Raw genomic sequence first — 21901 nt, 5'->3', positions numbered from 1 at the left:
TCTTCCCGCAGAAACAGCCTCGTGCCGTGGCTCGAGCGCCAGGCAATCGGACAAATCAAGCTGGGTAGAAAAGGTCAGAGCCAAACAGGAGGGGAAGGAGGCGGCTGCGCCGCGCTGCCGTGCCGGCTGGAGCAGCCCGCGACTTGATTGCTGGGTGTTATTTTCCTCCGTGAACCGCCCGGTTGGTACCCTGAGCAGCCTGGCTCTGACAGAGCAGCTATTGCCTTTGCTAAACGGCATCTAAAACCACGGCACGGAGCCAGCCTGAGCTCCTCAGCCCTCCCGCCAGCTCGCACCTTAGTTTATTCCGATCTAAAATTGCTATTTTATTTTTTTAAGCCTGGGAGCGCCTTTTGCCAAAACTCTGCCTGAGCAGGCAGCAAAGCTGATGGGGTGCCCTGAGCCTGTGGGACGGGTGTGCTGTGCCACACTGTGCCGTGCTGGGGAGGACAGCAAGCCCACTGCCTTAAGACAGGCGGGGGAATGCAAAATGGTCCAGGAGCCGCTGAGACCCCCAGGGACATGCAGGGGAATGCCGAGATACCCCGTCTGCCATGTGGTTTTGTTTGGGTTTTTTTTTCCCTACGTGTCTTGCGAACAAACGGACTAGAGGCTGGAAATACCGGGGTGAGGGGCAGCACTGCCATTGCGGCACATCCCGAAGCCTCTGCCTGTGCTGGCAGCTCACCTGGGTTATGCCTGGGGGGGGCCCTCGTAGTTTTTGGCTGCTTGGTCGTGGTGGTGCGGATGACATCCCAAAAGCTGTTGTCTGAAGGGAGGAGGCGGGAAAAAAAAAAAGAGACCAAAATGACGTTACCCTCCGAAACGTGCCTTCGGACAAGCCCTGAGACGGTTTGGTGCTCTGGTCTCTCCACAGCTTCAGGTGCCCCAGGGATGCTTGAGCCCTCGGTGCGGGTGGTGGGCACCTTCGCGGGGACGTCCTGCGCCAGGGCACATCTAAGAGGGGCTTGAATTTGAGAAGGGGACAAGCAGGGCTGCCAGGAAAAACCCTCCAAATACACTGCCGGCGGGACACATGCTGCCGCCCGCTCACGAGAGCTCTGCCACCGCGAGGGCAGCCCCACGCCACCCCGCCGGCTACCTGCGGCACGCAGGATGCTGCCAGAAAGATATTTAGGGATGTGCTACTTTGTCGATGAAATCTCCCGCCGAGCAACAGCTAACGGCTCCGTCCCGGTTAAAAACTTAGAAATGCTGCTTGGCGAAGCCCCCCGATACAGCCCAGGCAAAAGTGCATGGGCAATAAGGGAGAAGGGCCGGCGAAACGCTGGTGCTGACCCTCCCGGCACATCAGCAAGAGCCTGGAGCATCTCCTCTGCCGGCTGCGCTACGACAGCGGAGGAGGAGGAGGTGGTCACCTTTTGAAGTCACCCGTTGGTGGCCACCAAAACTTGTTGGAGCTCATCTGTCAATGCCCCATCCCAGCCTCCCGGCTGCCGGGATGGCTCCCGGTTACGTTGGGGAGCGTTTTCCCCCATCCGGAGCTCCGAAGGTGAGCACACGTACACCCTCCCTGGGGCGCGGGGAGCTCCGCGGTACCTGGCTTCCCTGGCCTGGGGAAGGGCTTCGGAGTCGGCTTGGCTGGCTTGGTGGTAGTCTCCGGAGAGGGGTCAAAGTAATCAGCCAAATCAAAGCCTGTTGCAGGAGAGAAGGGATGGTTGAAACCCCCACTGTTTGCAGGGACGGTGCCAGGCTTTCGGCACGCATCCCCCGCACGGCAGCTCCGCGGGCGCTGCGCAAGCAACGTTGCACCGTTGCTAGAAGCCACCAGCACCCTCGTCAGCATGGAGCTGAGAAGGGCGTCCAGCCGCTCCGCCGCTCAACCGCGGCTGTATCGCGGAGCCTTCAGATCAGCCTGGCCGTCATTTAACTCTCCCCATCCGAGCTGTGGCTGCCCCAGCCTGAGCAACCCCAAAATAACTCATTTTGGGGGGGGAGACCTGCCAGTGTCCTGCAGCATCTCCCGAGAGACGGTGCAGATGAGAAGGTGCTGTTGGGGATCGAGCCGGTGGCTGGGACCCGCTCCGCTCCCTGCATGGCTGCCCCTGACCCTGGGCTGGGCAGAGAATGCACGGGAGAGGGGCCAGGGCACAGGAACCCACCGCGGGAGCCCCTTGGTGCTATCACTCATCCAAAAAGCTCTCCCCGGGGAAGAAGAAACTCGCCGAGACGAAGCCTCGGCCTTGGCACGCGTCCGTTTTCTGGGGAGAGTCGACTGGATCAAACGGCCTCTCGCTCGGGCTGCAGTCCAAACGCCAAAGCCCTGTGCGTGCTTCTGGCACTTGGCTTTTCTTGGCCCTAGCAAAGACCATGATGACCAGGGAGCTGGACAGTCAGATTTGCTTTAATTTGTGCCAAGATCCTCGCGCAGGGGCGAGGGGATTCACTTCTGAGCGCTCCCCAGCTGCAGTTTATTTCAGGCTCCTCTGGCGGGGTTGAGCAACCCTCGCCTCTTGTGACCACGCTATATTTATCTACCTATGTTTGGCCAGAACTGAGCCAGAGGAGCTGCCGGCAATGAAACTTGAGTGAATTTAAGGGAGCTTCCTCAACTAGGGCAGATGCTGTGGAGCAGGCCAGCCAGCACATCTGATGGGTACAGTCGGAGAGACATTTGTCCCTGAATGGGGAAATGTCACCAGGCTGGGCCTTTCTGTGGCGGTCAGGGATATATATCTTGGAGTAAAGAAATGGAAGGAAAATATTCTCTGGGGTTGCTCCTAGAAGGCAAGCTAGCAGGTGCCATGCAGCCAGAAACAAAAGCCCTTGTGTAGCTGAGCGGTGATTTGTGTCTTTTCCATTAGGATAGTGCAAAGCGTGCAAAATTCAGCCTTGGCCATAAAAGCTCCACTGCCGCTCGCCTTCAGCGTGGACAGAAATATCAATATCGCATTTACTTTGGCCATACAGGAGCGCACACGTGCACGCTGGCACCAGCTTTCTTAGGGGCGAGCGAAGGTGTCCCAGAGCCTCTGCTAAGGCAGCAGCACCCGCGGCAGGGCTCGCAGGGCTCAAACCCCCGTGGGAAGCAAACCCCGCGCCGCGCTTGAACGATGCGCACGCAAGAAGGTCTCACCTGCCTCACCTGCCGGCTTTCCGGGACCCTTGGGAGTGGCTGTGACAAAACAGACGGGGAGGAAAATGTTAGTCACGGGCATCGCCGAAAACGCGTCGCTTCTGGTTTGAGAACAAGCGGCAGAGACTTCGCCACGAGCCTTCCAGCTGCCCAGCGCTGGTCTGCGTTTGTAAACTCGAGCCCAGAGGCTGGAGACAGCAGCAAACAGAGCGAGGACAGATACCGTACAGAACGGTGTGGAAAACAAGAGTAAGCTGCCAATGTTTTTTTGTCGCCTACCCGGTCAGTCAGTTAAATGACAGATAATTTCCAGCGCTGCATTATGTACGGGAGGTTCCCTGACAGCTGGAGGAATTCTGGTGATGCTCCGATGCTCAGATCCCCTGGCCGCTCCTGGGCTAAAACAAGCTACAGCCAGCCTTCGGGGAGGTTGATCTTTTTTTATTTTTCACCCCCTGTAAACCACTATCTATTAATAGTGGCTAGCATTACCAAGTATATGAATAAATTATGAGCAAGAGTTGCGGCTGCTCTATTACCATTCATTTCCATTTGTGCCTCTGAATGCCGGAGCGCTTCTGCTGGGCTTCATTTCCAGCGTGCCGGTACGGTTTGATGCGACCCGACCGCAGACCCTTCGTTTGCTTTTATACCAGGGCTGATGCAGTGAAGTCCAGAGCAGGAGGCAGCAGCTGGGGAGGCTGCGGGGACAGCGCTGCCTCTTCCCCGGGCTCGCAGCCTGGGGAAACGCTGCTTTCCCCCTGCACAAGGTGGCCGTTAGGTGTTTCTAACCAGGTCTCCCCACATGCTGTATTAAAGGGCTTGCAAAATCCTAGATGAGATCCCTCAGACCTGTGACCAAGCCTGATACCCCACGGTCTATCCTATCCCCCTCCTGCCGAACCTGGCACGCCGCAGGGGAGGTGCACGGAGCATCCCGACTCTTTATTCCACGTAAACTCCAACGTAACACAGCACAAGCATCTGTGTGTTGTTAGACTATAAAATAAGAGGTTTCAAACCCTGTTAGAGCTTTCGCTTAAATACTTGTAAGTGTATTTTGTGTGACCACAGAGACCGGCATCGCTCGCAGAGCGCTCCCCGCTACCGCCTGGCCGGGCGCTGGGTCTGGGGACGGTCACCACAAACCGCACGGGGAGGGACGGGCAGCGAGGGGTCCTGGGCAGCGAGGGGTCCTGGGCGCTGGTGCTCCCAACCCCACCATGGTGTCTCTGTGTCCGTCTCAGCTAAGGGGAGCCGGCATCGCGTCTGGGTGCAGACCCCTGTGGGGTGGTCTCCCCCCTCGGCGCCGGGGGGGAGGCGTGCGATATGCCCCAGGGAGGGAGACGGGCTTCTCCCATCAGCTGCTGCGCTGGCGGTTAGGTTGTCTCTTTTGGGTGTACAATGAGAGCTGCTCTGCTGAATTGGTGCGACCCCCTGCCAGCTCCCTGACCTCGCCGCCGTTTCTGCCAGGCCCGAGGCTGAGCTCTGCCGGGCGCTGCTGTCCCCTCAGCGACACAGCCCGGCCCCGACTTACGCGACAATTCTGTACTTCAAAGCCAAATATTAAATATCAGCATGCCAGCAGCAAGGCACCCCCTTCAGAAATTAGTTTCCTCTGACTGACGGGTTACACTCGAAATTCCGCGAAGCAAAGCAGCGACCCAAAGCGCCGTTTGCTTTCCCCTGGGTGCCGCGGTGCAGCGGGCTCTGCGGGTTGCCCTCGCCGGTGGAGAAGGAGAGCGGTTAACGCGTTAGCTTCCAGGCAGACAGGGTCGTGTTTGACGGCAGGTGTTACCAACGAAGGCAAGGAAGCCAAAAAGACGTGCTCGGTCAGCGTCGTTGCTATGTCAAAGCACTGGCGTGTGCCTCTGCGGTTTGCTCACGGGAATCGGAAAGCGAAGGGCACGTGGTCACCAACCACCTTCTCCAGGACTATTCCCAGTCCCACCTGTCGGCAAGCCCGGACGCTGCGTCTCCCCAGGGAAAGAGACGATGAGGTAGCCCGTGTCCTCCACTGCCCTCCCACCAGCATCAGATCCCAAAGAACAAATCGCATCTATAGCTAACGAATAAATAAATGTGACTTACGTCGCTTGGTGCTGACGTCATACAGGGCATCTTCTAGGCTGAATTCACCTGGGCCGTCCCCATGACCTGGAGACAAAGAATCAGCACTGGTTGTACTCGCTCTGCGTGAAGGAAACCGCCTTTAAATACAGCGTGGCTAGACTCGTTTGCTCAAATTGCTTTAGTTTTTAGAGGGCTTTCTGTTTTTTTCCAAGCCTGACCCGTCATCGGCGATGAGGAAGACATCAGCCTCCTCCGAATGCTGTGACTGTTAAATTGCAGAGCAGTCATCTCCGGATTTTCCATTTGTCTGCCCTAATGGATGCGGTATAAAAACACATGCTACGCTTAAATTTGTCAAGGAGAGCCTACCAATTCAACTCTCGAGCTGCCACTCATTTGTGGCTGCGCTCACGATGATACGTTTGCTAAACACCGTGAAAACATTGGGACAGCGCAGACAAATTCGGTGAAAAACAAAGCAGCCCTATGCACCTCTTCTTCGCAAGCGCCTTCCAACATCAAAGGCTTCATAGGAAAATACTGCCGCTGGCTGCCAAGCGCAACTTAGCATTTCAGAGACCGCCTGCATCATTCTGCCTTGGTAATGCAAACCAGGACCAAACCCCCATCCCAGGGATACACCTGACAGGCACAGGCAGATTTTTTTCGTTCGAGATGCCTCACCACAGCTCCAGTCACTTTATAATATCCCAGGGATAACTCGGCACTACGCCGTGTTCTCCTGCGATAGGGCCAGCTAATCCTTCCTTTCTCCGTCTTTTTTTGCACCGCGTTAATTACTGTTGACTTACCCTAGTTCTGAATGTATTTGTCTTGATAAATTCATGCTTTTACATCTCAGAGCATGCTGAGTAATTAATATCCTTTGGGTTTGCTAAGTACTGCAGCACTGCAAGAGAACATTAAAATGGCTTTCCTCTTATTCCTACTGCTAAATGGATTTAGCTATTGCCACCTGAGCTCCAGCGTGCTTCATGAATAAATTTAAAGCTTTACTGACAAGGACAATAACAACGGGAAGGCACCAGTCCATCAGAAAGCAGGTATCAGCATTTCAGTGAAAAACTTCTACCGAGAGTGGTCACTAAGTACTGCAACACCTCCAGCTCCGGTTTCACTTACTCACACATCACATCTCATTTCACGTGCCGTCTATTTAAATGTACACTCAGCAAACCTGAGGGTGATTTAAATGCAGGGTCTACGGCTGGAAAGTCGCTACGGGCTTCTCTCCCCTGGCAAAGCGCTCCGCGTTAAGCTACTGCTGGAGGTGTGTGCGTAAGCCATACATGTCCCAGCCCACGGCTGCGTTTCTCGTCGAGACGAAGGATGCCAACGCTTCCCCCGTGAGCCTGGAGGAACGGCGGCAGCGGGCGATGCCCCGTTGCAGGTGGAGCCCAGTTACCACCGTGTGAAATCCGCGGAGCGAGGCACGTCGATGAGCCCCGCGCTCAGCACAGCAGCTTGGCACCTTCAGCCTCCCCGCACGCCCCTCCGCTCCCTTGCCAAAATATTTGCCTCTTGGGCCTTACTGCTGGTGAGATATTAGCACTGTGAGACAGGCGATGCTCTCCTGCTCCGACAGCCCGGATGAAGCCGTGGGATTATCAAGTGGTCTGTCGGTGCAAGGGAGCAAAGTAGGGAACATGCAAGACTCTCCACGGTGCCGAAAAAACACCTGCCCAGCTCTAGTGCTTGCACGGGGTCCTGCTGAACCACCGGCATGTCCCTGCTCAGACCCCCCAAGCTCATTACTGTTGTGGCTGAGTGTCCCAAGCTTGCTACTCTGGCAATTTCACGCAGGCTCTCTTTCCCAGCATGGCTTTTTCCCCAGCCTTTACTGGATTTTCAGGAATCGGCAGGACTCCGTCATTCTTGTCTTTCTATTTTAAACTGTGTTTAACAAAAAGCGGAAGGGGAAAACCGCAGCGTGTCTCTGGCAGGATGAGAAGCGCTACAAATCTGACTGGGGGAAATGCGCCGTCGCCGTCTTTCATTTCGGTTCCCCCTGCCTCCATGGCAAGCAGGGTGAGCTGGCAGGAGGGATATGGTGGTGGCACCGAGATTCGCACTGATATGCCAGGAGCCGTCCCTTCCCTCTCCCCCTGCTCCCTCTGCTCTCCGTGATTAAGTAAATGTTAAGGGCGCTGATTTGCTGCACGCCAAGCCCTGCCGTTAGCGTGTCCTCCCTGTGCTTCACCTTTGATGTAGGAGCCCAAATACAAAGTGAGGGGGAGCGGGCAGCCGTGGGGGTTGCATGCAGCTCGCCCTTTCTTCTGCCGACGGGCTATGGGGGTCGTGGGGCTGCACGGAGACACCCCCTCCGGCGGGGCCGTGGGCCCTGCGGGGAACGCGAGTGCCCCGAAAAATGGGCTCCCCCCTGCCTGGCTTTGGGGGGCTCACCGGACCGGCCAGCTGAGCAGCACTGCCACCTCTCTGGGTTTGGTGACAGCTCCCCTTGGCATCTCTCCCCGCAGGACGAGAGGAGGGTGCCACTTCCAAAATCGCTCTCCGAAGAGCCAGCTGGCACACGACGGGGTCCGGGGGGATGAAGGGTGCTCAGGGCCCTCCGTCCTCATGGGGCTGATGTAAAAAACAGCAACCGCTGACGTGTCCTGGGCCGCAGCTGCATCCCAGGGGAATCCCCCCTGCTCCGCGTGCACGCAGCCCGCCTGAAGGTGAGGAAAACTGTCAACGTACTGAATCACCTGGCAAAACCTTCCCTGGGAGCTGCCCGTTTCCCACGGCTTTCCCACCGCTGCCCATGGCAAACTGAGATCCTTTTCCAGTACAATTTAAACCCAGGAATCCCCTAGGTGTTGGCAAGGATTAATAATAGATTGCCAGTTAATTGAAGCTGACAACATCTTTATTTCATGCAATGGGTGTTATAGAGACGTATTACACCTTTTATGGATCAATAACCGAGCGCCGCCATCAAAGCCACGCAAACTTGCCTGCTCACTCCAACAGATAAGAGCTGAACGCTCTCCTCCTTTTCTTTTATTCAGTTATTAAGCAGTAACAAACCCGGCACTTCACAGCCAGATGCTTAAAACCCAACCAGCATTCGGTACGCGTGTTTACCTTGCAAACAGAGTTTTTCGGGAGCCAGCGCTGCTGCTCCCCGCGCTGTCTCGTGCAAATCCCATTGCTCCCGGAGCCCCAGTCCCGCTCCGCGATGACTGGAGGAGTGGGTCTCCCGGGCTCCCAAAGCCCATCCTCTGATGGGAACCCACACACAGCACAGAGTATCTTTATATTAAGGATTTATACACTCCGGGAGAAGCTGGGGCACGTTCCTACATACTGGAGCTCACAAGCTGCTGAATTACAGAGGTGTCTGCCTGTAAGGCGTGCTCAGCGGTGGGGGTCCTGCAGACCCTGACGTTTCACCTCCCCTGTAGGACATATACCCACGCTGCCTGCAAACTGTTACAGGACTATAAACCCACTGACGTACAAAATCATCCTCCGCTGGTTGCTCGGCGTTGGGGAGCAGTACGGGATCTTCGCCGGGGTTGATGATTAGGCTAGTCTGGGGTTTTTTTTTCCCACCCTTGCACTGGGTCCTTGGAAGAGCTCTTGTCTCTGGCTGCTGGGAGAAAACGCACATCCCCGGGGGCAGCTGGGAGGCGATTCGAGCCCTGCGTGCCGGCTGGCCGAGGGCACTGGAGCATCTGCAGGACTGCAGGTCTATGGCAGGGGGGAAAATGGACAAAGGAGATGTGTTTTCCGTATTTTTCTTTAATATGACAATCAAAAGAAATCGAGCCAGGACGTTTCATGGTACCTAATACGAAAGCCCCAATGCCAGAGCAGGGAGGTGGGGGGACCCCAAAGCTGCAGCTGTGCTGGGTGGAGGCTGTAAAACAGAGGTGAGAGTTGTGGCCAAGCCTGCACTGCAGGCTCCCTTGCCTCTCACCGAGTCCCCTCGCTTTGCCGGGGGTATTTTTAATCAGAGCTAGCTGCTCTTTGAAGGTAGAAGGGTTTTGTGCCTTAATGTATTCTCTCCTCATTATTTTCTGTAGCAGGCAGCTCAAACGCGCAATTGTACTCGTCAGCTTTTTAGTTTTTACAATTATATATATATTCTAATTAAGCCCCACTGTTTGACAAAGCTTGAATTACAGTATCATAATTCACACCCAGTATATTGCTGGGCCGTCTGCAGCACTCGGAGCGAGGTGTATTCCATTTTTAGCGCCAGCCCACGGATCTCTTTGTGCAATATATATGTGTTTAGCTTCCCTGGGAATTGAGAGCCCGCGACGGTACGAGATTGACAGCCCGGGAGATTACGGGAGAATGCAAAGCAGGTACAAGGGCAGCAGAAAGTAATTCAAACTGCCTGACTTTTATGCATCTACCTTAGGAGCGATGCAGCGGGTGGGAGAGCAGAAGGAAAAGTGTGCCGAGGTAACCAAAAGCACCGAGGTCTCCCCAGGTACCAACCTCGTCTTTTTGGCTCTGAGTTACGGTGTCGGCACACGCAGGCAGTTCCCTATGCGGGGCACCCGTGGCTGCGCCGGCACCTCTGGGCTGGGTGCTGGGGACGGAGGGGTTTTGGGCGCAGGGCCGTGTCGTGCTGCCGGTGCCGGACTGCATCCTCACAGCGGCGTTTCCCAACGTCTCACCAAAGATACGGCCCCAAAGGTCTGCGGGGAGCCCAAATGGCTGCTCCTCCGCGGGTGCGGGTCTGCTCTGCAGCAGCTGGGGTGCCTCCGGCAGCACCAGGGGTCCCCAGGGACTTCTCCTGGAGCAGACGACAGCACGCCGCTGCCAGCCAGAGCAGTGATCCCGGTCAGCACGGAGCAGAGCTTCAGACTCACTGATGCTCTCCACCACCACCGCCCGGGTGCCGGCCCCAGCCGCCTGCCAAACACGCGGGAAATTTACTTGCATGTGCCAAGTTGCTTGCAAATCTCGAGTTCTTGCTGACTACTGAGACCAAAGAACAATGATTCTGCATAGGGAGAGCAGAGCCCCTAGGAGCTGGGGCATTATGGAGGGTCTCTGGGGCAGTGCTGGCAGACCAGGAGGGTACGAACAGCTTCATCGCAGCTGCATTTCTCTCCGGAGACGTGCCCAGGCCGTCTCCTGGCCACAAACTTCCTCCTGAAGTTAGTTGTGCCTTGAAAAGCAGACTCTGAACTTCGCCAGCTCCTCGGCTGCTGCCAGGGAAGACAGACTGCCCGAGGACATGCCCCTGCGCAAACATCCCTGCGGGCGGCCGGCCGGGGCGAGGGGATGCAGGGCTCTGCCGGGAAGCGAAGCGGGGGAGAAACTCAGCCCTGGGACCGGCGGCTGATGCTGGGGGTACATCGCCCCGGTCCGGGGCACGGCCAGCTGAGAGCGGTGGGACACAGCCCCCTGGCTGGGATGGCCCCTGCTCCTGGGGGGGATGAGGTAACACTGCCGTCCTTCTTCTCCATTCCCAGTGAAACATTTTGATTTCTAGAAGTACTAATCAAAATCACTCTTGATTATGGCAAAAACAACCTCTGCTGAATATTTTTTTTTTTTTTATGCAATTAACAAGGGTATATGGTAATTCCAAGCAATCTTGCTCTTGAGATTAAAGGAAAGCCTGCCAGGAAGCACATGAATAAAGCTTTAAGATGAGAATTTGCATAATGAAGACTTTCTCTTTGTGGAGGAACTAATGGTGGTTATGTTTGAAACCTATTAACAGAAATGCCTAAAAGCCTCCGCTAAAGTCAGCGCGCTGTTGCCGAGCCGCCGTGACCCGCACGAGCTCCGTCTCCCCCCGCTGCCCTCGGCGCTGCCGGGTCCCCGCCGGGAACCTCGGCTCCACAGCACCCCAGTTCTGCCCTCTCCTTGGTCCACACGAGCCGTGGGCTGAGCTGGATGGGGCAGGAGAGGCAGCACGGCCCCTTGCGCAAGCATTGCTGTCTGCAGCTCGGGGCAACGCGCCTGGCGTGGGTTTTTAAACCACAGGAAAATTCTGCGTTTCCATGTGCTGGGGCAGCTGGATGAGAAGCAGGTATCTGTTGCAATTTGATTTCAAGGTTTACTAGGAATAATTTAAATTATTCGGTGGCAGCACCCGATGTGCTTGGCACCCAGCAAGAGTGACGGAGGTGGCAAGGAAAACGTGACCAGCAAAACCAGCCTGCGTCTGGTGGGCCCCAGGCTCCTTCTCAGCAGACGCTGTGAGCACCACGACCACCGTCCCCGTGGGCAGGAGAAGGCGAGCCCTCGCCGGGAGCTCCCCCGCCAGGCACTCAATGCTCGAGGGACACCGGTGTCCATCTGCCCTGCACCATGCTGAGGGCTGCCCGAAGGTCCGAACGCATCTCCTCCCCACCTCGCGTGGAAGGACAGACCTCCAGGTTGCTCCCAAAACACCTGAAGAAGCAGCGCTGCCCCGTGGTGTCCCACAGCCCCGGGGAGCAGCCGGCGGCTCAGCCTCTGCGGCCGTGGCCGCACCGGGAGCTGCCGGCAGGTCGATCTGCAGAGACCAGACAAAAAACACAGCGGGGAGGAGTTTCTCATCTGCTGCCATCTCACGCAGCCTTTCTCACTCCTCCACAGCAAGATTTAAAACCCCGGAGGGAAGCGCCCTCGTCTCCTCTTTCCCAACAGCCACATCTGGTAAGCGGCATGCAGAGAGCCCGCGGTATTTACCAGGTGCGCCTGCATGGAGGCTGCAAGGAAACTTCAAAAGCTGAGGGCTAAGGACGGGTGCTGGCCTCTTCCTCCTGAATTTTGGCATGTGAGAAGAGCCCCTGCTCCAGACCTGTCCGCAGGTCGATGAGCTTTGCCACCAGGCTGCTCTTCCCCCAGCAGTCTTTCATGGAGCAATGGCAGCTCCCATCACCAAACCCACCAGCCTCCATCACCACCCAGCCTCCACCGCCAAGCTCACCAGCCTCCACCATCAAATCCACCAGCCTCCACTGCCAAACCCACCCGCCTCCAAGACCACCCAGTTGGCTCCCAAAGGGGCAGAAAGCACCCTCATATCCAGAGGTGTTTGTTCGTGCTAAACTCTCATCCCAATTTTCTCCTTCTTCCCAATGTTTCTCTGTCACCTTTCTCACTGACTCAAACCGGTAGCGATTACTGAATTTCCACGTTTTATTAAAAAAATGAGACGAGAAAGGCTATTAGCGGAGTGGCTCAGTTGCTGCCAGCTGATTTTGCTTTTCAAACCGGTGTGGGTCTGCCAGCTCGGAGGCTGCAGGAGCGTGGCAAAGGGGTCTTTCTCCGCACACTTGGGGACTGAGACGCGAAGGAGTAAATTTGCTGTCGGAGGGAAACTAAGAGTTTCCACGCGTTTCACCGCTCTGCTGGTGTCGGCGCGTTGCCGTGTTAAAGCAGTGAGCAGGAGGGGACTGCAAGTGCCAGGGGGTGATGTACCGGCCACCCGTGGGCACCCACACAACATCTGTTTCGGGGGGGATGCCCAGCCCAGGGCCGCGCGCGAGGCTGGGGGGGAGCGAGGGGTCCGCGCCATGCATCACGTCGCATCGGTCGCTGCCAGGCAATGCGACAGAAGTTGGTGTGACAGCAGCGAGGCCGTGGAGGAGCCCCGGTGCCCAGGGGACCGTCCTGTCCCTGCAGGATGCACCTCAGGCTCCCCAAAAGCACTGGCCAGAGCGGTACCCCACACCACGGACAGACAAACACCTCTGGGTGCTGGCAGCAACCCTTGACAGCTCGGAGTGAAAAGCAAAGCCCTGTCAAGGGCAGCACTACCAGAGCTAGGAGAGGCTTTCCATCAGGGTTTCCCAAGGATGCCTTGGACCGGCGGCCGCTGCCCAGGTCTGCCCCATCTCTGGCTCCACAGCATCATCCTCTCTCTGACCCCATGCAAAACAAACATTTCACCAGGTCTTCTTCCACCCCAGTGTGGCTGGAAAGTGGGTAGCCTTGTTCAGGCAATACAAGATGTCAATTGAAATGGTCTTCTTCAGTATCAGCACTCAAAGCTTTCAAGGTTTCCAAGGTGCTCAGACATCTCTGTGCGTAGAGCAGGTGACGTTTTCTAAGCAACTTTAACAAGATAATCGTTCTTTGAGGTTTATGTCAAAGAGGTCTCTGCCACAGCATTGCCAAAACCTGCTTTCAATTAGTCCCAGATCAATTGCATCAGGAGCAAAAGGCTGGAAGGTTTTGAGCACAAGTATTTAAGGTTCCTCCCCTTCTGGGGAGTGCCTGAGTTCAGTTGTGCTTGTGGTGAGGATGGGATGATGCCCAGCTTTCTGTGCCCGCGTTGGGTACAGGGATATTGTGGCCAAAGGCTAACGAGGGCAAGGGGAGCTCGGCGGCTGGGGGAGTCCCAGCCCTCCCAGGAGCTCCGCCGCTGAGCCTAGAAAGCGAATCTCTGACCGACTCTGGGAAAGTGCCCTAGGTAACTCTTAATAATTCAGAGATGCATCTGATGGGAAAGGGAGTTGCTGCTTCTTTTCACTCTTTTGCTGTTTGTTTGGCTTGGGTCTTTTTTTTTTAAGGAAGAACAATTTATTATACCCAAAGGGGGAAAGGATGAGGACAGCATCATTTTTTTTTTATTCCCAGACCCCAACCACTTTGCAAGTGGCAGAGGGGAAATTAGCACTGACCCCGCTACCCAGGTTAGGAAATGGCTAAAGGCGACTTTCTCAGGTCACGGAAGAACCAACAGTGTCACCCAGGACTCGGGTTTGTCCTCCTCCAGAAGCAGCGTGCAGGGCTCTGCTGGAGAACTGGATTACCGCTCCTGCAGCAAGGGAAGGGGAGACACGGGGCTGCTGTGACCCCGCTCCCGAGCAGGTTCCAGCCTGGCTTCCCGGCAGCGGAGAGCCGGCCCTGCCAGGGAAAGGCATGCCAGGAGCAGGAGGCAGGATCCGAGCTGCAACCGCTTTGGGGACAGCCTTGGCACCGCCTGTGTCCAGGTGTTCTGCTCCTGGCCTTCACCCAGCCCAGCCTCACCAGGCGTAGGGTGGGAAACGCGGACCTCGACTCACTTGGTTCTGATCCCTAGTGAAGGTCAGAGAACACAGCAAGTTCCTTTTCCTCCTGTGACTGGGGGGGAGGGCTCCAAATTGGGGTGCTTTTGTGGTTTGCCTCCATGCTGTCCACCCAGAAACATTACGAGGTATGTTCACATGAGCCACTTGATTTCTGCTTACACACTAAGTAATGACTACGAATTTGCCTAGGGCCAACGACTCCTGTTTATCAACCAGACAACAAATTGCGGCATGAAAGCATTGTGTTCATAACCCAGCGTGGAACAACTGATGACAAAGCCAGTGATGCAGGAGCCCAAAGAAAACTGAAATGGGAGATTAAACGCTTATCACCTGATTCCCGATGGAAAGAGATTGCTCTCATCAGATAAAGATCAAGAGAAGATGCTGTAGTTAAAAGTAGGTAAATAGGGAATTACACGGTAAAAATGCTGGTTCATCACTTGGGATGTGCCGCTCCTGTCGTACCGTGCTATTTAAAATCGGAAGCGGAGCGGTAGTGGAAATGAAGACCTGGGCGATGCCGACAGATGGAGCGAGGCCCTGGGAGAGCGTGGGGGGCTGCAGCCCTCTCCTCTGGCTGAAGGCATTTGTCTGTCCCCTGTCACCGCAGCCTGCAATGCAGGGCTGCCGCCTGGCCGCTGCTGCGGCGCAGCGCCTGCAACCGCCTGCTTGCCTTTCCACGGCGCCTCGCCGTGCAAATATTGGGTATTCGGAGCACGGTGGGGAGTTGTTTAGGATCCAGCCTCCGCCGCTCGCTCTCCGCGCCCTCCTCGCATCAGGTGCGCGTCTCGCCCGGCCGCGCTCCCGCTCGCCCCCACTTCGGGCGAAGGCGGCTCCGTCGCAGACCCTGGCGGTGCTGCCGAGGGACCACGCCATCCCGCCACGGGAAGGGGATTCCAGCACGGACAGACAACAGGGTGGGGGGCTGCACCCCCCTCCCAAGTAGAAAGCGGCAGTAGAGATCTGCTGGAGGTAATTTTGAGCAGGTGGGGCAGGAACCGGCAGTGATTTTTAACCCCCCCGCCCAGCCCCGCAGCTCCAAGACCACCCCTCTAGGCTCGCCCACGGCCAGGGAAGCTGCTTGGCCAAACCTGCGGCGGGCAGCCGTGCCAGGTCCCTCAGCCTTTTGCACCAGCTCATTTCCAATAAGGTGGGTTTGGCTCTTCGCTTTCATAGAGAGGTTTGGAGAAGTCCCCTGGGAAGTGGAGTTTGGGGGGTGCATCCTCTCTCTGGGGTTTCCCGTGCCCAGCACAGGCTGCGTCTGCGACTGGGGAGGTAAAGCCAGCTTCACCCAGAGCCTGCCGCCCGCATCTGCCCGGTGAGCACCCGCTGTGTTCCCATCACCTCCCAAACGCGCTACTAGGAGGCAAAAGCAGAGTCCTCTGTTATACAGGTGGGAAAGGTCTGCTGAAATGCTTCTGCCAGGGGAAAAAAGTGTTTCTGTTAAGTCAATGACAACTTATCAAGGCAAATTCTGAAAAGTTTTGCTACAGACTTTCATGGGCTTTTTAAAAAATTATTTCATGACTATAATTTAAAATGTCATTTTTTAAGTCATGAAAGACAGCTGTTTAATCTGGAGATAAAACACTTTTCTAGATGAAGGAGGCATACAGCTACCTGGTTTTGCCTCCCATCACCAGGGGAACAGTTGCCGTATAACCAGAGCACCATTTGCTATTGATGTGGCATGAAATAATTTAAACATAAAAACAGGAGCTCGCTGAGTTCAAAGAGAAATCCACCAACAGGTTTCTCGCTCTCTCTGACCCTACTTGTGGAGGAAATAGCACCAACGTTTACAAAACCAACTGTTTGTAAACTGTTACTTCAATTCAAGTGTTACAGCTCTGAGATTTCCTCTGCAAAAGGACCTAAATCATTCACTCAGTTAAGACCATCATTACAAAAGAGAAAGAAGGAATATACCTTTTTTTTCAAACATATGTTTAACCTCACGTAAAAATGCTCTATTTTCTGCATGAGGCTAAAGACGTGTATTAGGATCTGCGTGCATTTTTAAACACACACGCACGGGCACAAGGCTTAGTGCCGTCCTATGGATTTTTGGAAATAACAAATTCTGGTTTTCTAGCAAATACTGACACACAAACTGCATGGCATCCGCTCAGTGTCTCTTGACAGTGCGTGAGACAGTCTGTCACCAGCAGCACTAGCTGATGCCCGGCGAGCGGGGCCTGGCTGAACACCCACCCCAGCTGAAGCAGCCTGGTTCTGGGTCGGAAAGCAGGGCTTTGCCTGGAGGTGAGGGGGATGCTCAGGGCAGGCTTGCACCAGCTGAAGTATTGCCCTGGAACGGTTTGACTTTGCGGGGCTGCAACGTCTTCAGCCTGGCGTTGCCTTGGCATCAGGTTGCATGGGGATTTCTCTGGCCAAAAGAATTTCCAGGGTGGGAAAATGTGCTGGGCAAGGGAGAAGTTTCGTCAATTCTTGGTCTTTCTACCTCTTCGTGGCACGAGAGCGTACCCCTGGGTATGCCCAGGCTCTGTAGTGGAAATTATGCAAATCTCCGAGAGGAATGCTATGTACCGGGTGGCAGGACAGGACCTGGGGAGGTTTTTGCTTCAAATGAGGTAGATGGGGTCTGGCATAAGTTTTGCTCAGATCGTATTGTCTGAAAAGGCGACCCAAGTCCTGCAATTGTAGGGACACCTGAATGGAGGTGGCTGGTCATCACGGAGACACGTGCTCCACCAAGCTGCTTGCTTTCATCCCATATAGGTCATACAGAGATCTAACACAGAGCCTTTTCCCTAAGCTCCTACCCTCAAAAGCAGACATTTGTCAGCAGACAACGCTTTATGGTCACAGATTAATGTGCTGTTCAAAACCTTATTACGTATCTAATGTCCCTTCTGCAGCACAAGCACCTCCTTTGTCACCCACAGCTGGGGCTGGAAACCTCTTCTGCTTGTTCAGCTTTTGCCTCCTACCCTCCTGGAGCCCATGCTGCAGTTACCCCTAAACACCCAACCAGGAGCGCATCCTTCTGAAGCAGGATTTCAGTAAGATTCTTCCAGCTTTGACAAGTTCTTTCTACCCAGGTTTCTTTGTGCATGGGCAATGAGAGCATTTCAAAGGGCAAGCAAAACGCTGAGCAATTCTCTTTTCCCAGCTCCTTGTTTGCTGGAGACAACCCCGTGCCAGCCTGCGGAGCCTTCCAACAGCAGAACGATGCTGTTCACAGCCTCCCGCCTCCCTGTCTGAGCCGGCACCTCCAAAATCTTGCCAATGCCTCTGGTTTTGCTTTCTTTGGCTTTTCTACACGTATACGCCGTGCCAGCGCTGAATCCCTACAGCAGACCTGGCCCACTCCTTCCCTGAAGATGCTGCTTACGTGGTTGGGTATCTCAGGGAAGAGGAGCTTGCGTTCAGCATCAGCTTTCTGGCCCTGGTACTCCTACCGCAATAATTTTCCATGTTTCCTAGACAAGGTTGGAAAGCAGTGAAAAAGGACTTTGGAGTGACTACACGACAGTTTTGTAAATATGTATTAGCATTAAGTTTATCTGCATCACACCAGTAGGCTGAGCGTTCAGAAGATCGAAACCAAACCTGACCCTGTGCGGCTCCACTGAAATCCCTGCAAGTGTACAAAACGCCTTTGCCTCTCGCTTTGCAACGGCTAACAGGTTTGTATCGGGGCTCTCCGTTTTCTTCTCGAAAGCGTCGCTCACTCAGCAAACGCGTCCTTGTGCTCGCATCCCACATCACAGCTAGTGACTCCAGCATCTGGATCCCCAACTTTGAAGTTTCCTTTTCAAAAAAAGTCCTTTCATGTTCTGTGTTTTGATATGCCATGTTCATCTTCTCCTGTTTTCCTCTATTTAAGTTCTTCCACCAGTTGTGAATTATATCAATCAGATTACAAAGGAATTATTGCAAAGGTTTTCTCTTTGCCATGAGTGTTATGTAGTTTATTAAACATATGTTTTGTTATTAGAGTGGCTTCAGAAGCACTGTTCTAATAAAACCCTGTTTTTTCCTTTAGTTAATTGTAAAGTCAATGCCTTAAACCTCCAGGAGATATTTTTCCAAGGATGTTTTTAAACCGTGCAGTCCTAAAAGTTTATTCTAGTCAACACTGGAGATCAATAGACTCTTCTGTTTTATGTGCTTTAAGGGCTGAAATGGTTGCAACAGATGTAAGGAAAAAACTACATTTTTGTAGAGGGGAAAAAAAAAACTGAGTTAAATGGCCATTTCCAAGCATTGATATCACTAGGCTGGTAGAAGAAAAAGTTCTGAAATACAAGCAGAAGTATGGAAATTAATTATTTCCAAAGCTATGTACATAAATATCTGGGCATGGCACATTTAATTAATGCATATTTGTTCAAAGATCAGAGATAATTTGTAAGAAAACCAATTTAGCTTCTCCTGCTTTGTCATACGTGCTAAAGACACTATCAAAGTAAAAATTATTCTTTAAATGTATTATTTGACTTGCTGCTGATACCTAGTAATTATAAATTTAATAACATAATAACATATTATAACTAAGATTTTTAGCGCAGGTAAATGTTTTACACGACGCTGCTATCTCCTTCAGTTTCGACAGCAACGCCAAACCAAGGCTTTTGCTTCTACTCTAAATAATTCCTCCTGCAACTGCCCCGGCACAACCGTGGCGAGCGACCCTGGCAAGCGATGGGCGCGGAGCCGGCGGGTCACCTGGCACTGGCACCCCCTTTTCTGCCAGCTGGAGCCACCACTGCCTGCTGCAAAGTGGAGCCCGGACACCTGGAAAAACATCTGGAAAAGAGCTGGCTCTCTTCTGCTTTCTCTGCGCCCTCGGTTGGGCACTGTTGGGTGGAGACTGTGCAGAGGAGCCGCCTGCAGTGACTGTAGCCATCTGTGCAACAGTTATAAATAGCTAATAATACCGTCGAATATTACTTTCCCTTTTAAGTAATTATTGTAATTGCTGGTGGGATACTGTACTCACACTCGAGAGGAGAGGTGATCTGTGAGATGCTGTCGATTAAGACACGGGATGACAACACAGAGTTGCCCGTCACTGCTGATATTGCAACTTTGGAGGACATGCCCAACTATTCGTATTGCCGGTTAGTAATCATAAAGTTTTTCTTCAAGCTTTTCTTAGGCAACATAAAGCATAAAATCTGGACGTACCCCTTCCGCCTGGCCCGTAAGAGGTAACCTCCGCTCCCTGCAAGAACACTGACCTCAGATGCCAAATTTGCTGTCTTTCCAAGAAAACACATCAGTGCTTTTCTGTACTGGCTTACCACGAGAGTGAGGACAGGCGAGGGAAAAAAATGACTGTGGAAAGTTCTTTATTTGACTGTTTTCCTTACCACTTTGCAGAAACATGTGGCTAACCCTGGATGACTCAAACATAACTACTTTCTGGAAAAGCCATGGATCCGCGCATTTCAAACATCACGCAACATGCTAGCATAGGGACCGCTCACCTCTGGCTGCCGCGCCAGCTGCAGCGAAAAGGCTCTGCAGGGTGTTTGGCTTCCTCCACCGCCTCACAATACTTTAATGCTTCTGCCCACCACTGCTCTGTGGGAATACACTGGAGTTTAGCGGCACTGGAAAACGGCTTGGTGCCCTGCGAGCAATTCCGATTTCCAGCATCTCACCCACAGCCAGAAGGGTGGCGAGGGCCGAGGGAGCACGGCAGCTCAGAGGCACAGACGGATGCGGCACGGCTGTGTCCAGTAGCCGACAGGGCGCTGAAGCGCACAGTCACATATGAAGGGAAACGCAGCAAAATTTGACCGAAGAGAAAGCCAAACCCTACCATATTTTTTCAATTAAAAAGAGAGAGTTTGTTCCTGCTTTACTGGGCCACAGCCAAGATGCACATTATTCTTGGTCAATGGTGGATCCAGACCTCAGCTGCAGGAATCACACCAAGTACCGACTTTGTTGTCTAGTTTGCTATCCTTGGTTCTTGGTAATTTGTAAACCTCTGAGCTTGCAAGAGACTGGGCTGTCTGCGACCCACCGTCGGCAGCGCTGGAAAGACCTTTTCAGAACAAGAAGCCAAAAAAAGCCAGCGAGTAGGGGCAACGAAGAAATTTGATTTCTATTGCTGCTGTACGGAGGAGTTGGGGTAGAAAGCCCTGCCTCGGAAACCCACTTCCTTCCACCCGATATTTTCCTGTGGGCACGGGATGACGGTGGGGAGGCTGCCCTGGTACCCCAAAGGCCAGTTGAGTGCTCAGGAGGGGAAGGGCTCTCCGAGCCTCCGTCAGCATGCTGCAAAGCTGCTCCAAAAGATCTGGGAGAGACGGAGGGAGGAGCAGGCACCCACCCGTGGGTCAGGAGAGCCACGACTGAAACACCAAAACACCAGAGGAGGAACCGGAGGCCACAGGGAAAGGCTGAAGCCGCGCACCAGTACCTCGGCCCTACGCGTCCGGTGTCGGCAGAGCTCTCCGCAGAAGAGGTTGCAAGCGCAGAGTCCGCTTACCTTTATATAGTTATTTCCACGGCGAGGCAATTTAAAGCAGCTCAGACAGGAGCTGAACTTAATGTTGTTCAATTACCTGTGAAGCCTTGCGCTGGCAGGAATGATTTATGAATGTTTCAGTGAAATTCATTTTGATACAAACACAGCCAAGGATATTTAAGAGCTGGACCCTGCAGCCCAGCGCTCCAAAATGAAAGAGAACAGCATTTTTCTTTGCCCACGCTGCAAACAACACAGAATGCAAATAGCTTTTCTGCTGACTAATCATATTTTTTAAAAATTTTGATCTAAAATCAGGACTTTATGCACAGTCTCTTAGCTCAGCCTGTCAAACTGATATCCACCAATTAAAAATGTGGCTGCTAAACTGGTGAGCATAAGCAACCCTGTACCACCACGCTGTTACCCTTGCAGGTGCACAAGCAGGTAAGTACCCAACGCAAGCGGAGACTAATTCCAGGCTGACTCATGGTAAACCTAAATCTCTTCCAACAGCAAAAGCCACTCGCAGCCCCTCTTGCTCGCAGCCCAGCTCACTCTTCGTTTCGATGCTAATATCCTCTAACCAATCTGTGTTTGATGGGTGCCTCCTAGCTAACAGCAGATTTTTTTAGAAAAACTTTCCCAAGGCCTTTTACATAATTGCTGTCTATTTCCTCTGTGCAACCTTCAGGAGGACTTTTTTTTCCTATTCAAAGAAACAAACAGCTTTTTAACAGTACTTTTTTTTTTTAAAGGAAACAAACAAAGAGTTGTGGTAAGCTTTGCATTGATTTTCATTGCCCTCCCACCCCAAAGGCATGGGGTTTTTTCCCTATTCTCCCAGTTACTGTCCAGCTGGGACCGATTTCTAGGTTAGACTATTCTGATCTGCCAAAATAGCAGCAGGACTAAAAAGGAGGGAGACTGCAACCAGCAGCCCGAGAAATTTGGGTCACACGGAGAGTCCGCTAATCCAACAGCTCAGTAAGCAGAGAGACAAAACCAAACTCCTTTCACTGGCGACTCCACGACTCCCTCCGTTTTGGATTATCCGAGACACAGGCTGCTACAGAGCTTTCTACCTGCAGCATCGCAGATTTGGTTTAAGCGTTGTTGTGACACTTTCTCACAAAGAGGGATACGCCGCGTTCCGAGATGCTTTAATCACCAGCGCTGTCACCTAACGACGGGTTTAGAGCCACCCCAGCTGTCAGATACCTGTGCAGGAGCATCCCCCGCCGCCGAGCCGGGGTGGGGAGAAGGGACGGGCGC

General features: G+C 53.7%; 1 protein-coding gene across 2 annotated transcripts in view; it reads right to left on the bottom strand.

Moving 5' to 3' along the window:
• CD99L2 (CD99 molecule like 2) overlaps positions 1-21901 on the bottom strand; it is a 33452-nt gene that overhangs the window by 10854 nt on the left and 697 nt on the right. For both annotated transcript variants that reach the window (XM_069811138.1, XM_069811139.1), the window contains exons 2-5: positions 5189-5254; positions 3098-3136; positions 1561-1656; positions 689-769 (exon numbers count right to left, since the gene is read on the bottom strand). In XM_069811138.1, the coding sequence (XP_069667239.1) occupies positions 689-769; positions 1561-1656; positions 3098-3136; positions 5189-5254 (282 nt within the window). The remainder of the gene's footprint in view (positions 1-688; positions 770-1560; positions 1657-3097; positions 3137-5188; positions 5255-21901) is intronic.

Source organism: Haliaeetus albicilla, chromosome 23 (assembly GCF_947461875.1).
Source record: "Haliaeetus albicilla chromosome 23, bHalAlb1.1, whole genome shotgun sequence".
Taxonomy (NCBI): Eukaryota; Metazoa; Chordata; class Aves; order Accipitriformes; family Accipitridae; genus Haliaeetus; species Haliaeetus albicilla.
The sequence above is the reverse complement of the archived record's forward strand: the minus strand, read 5'-3'. Positions and strand labels throughout refer to the sequence as shown.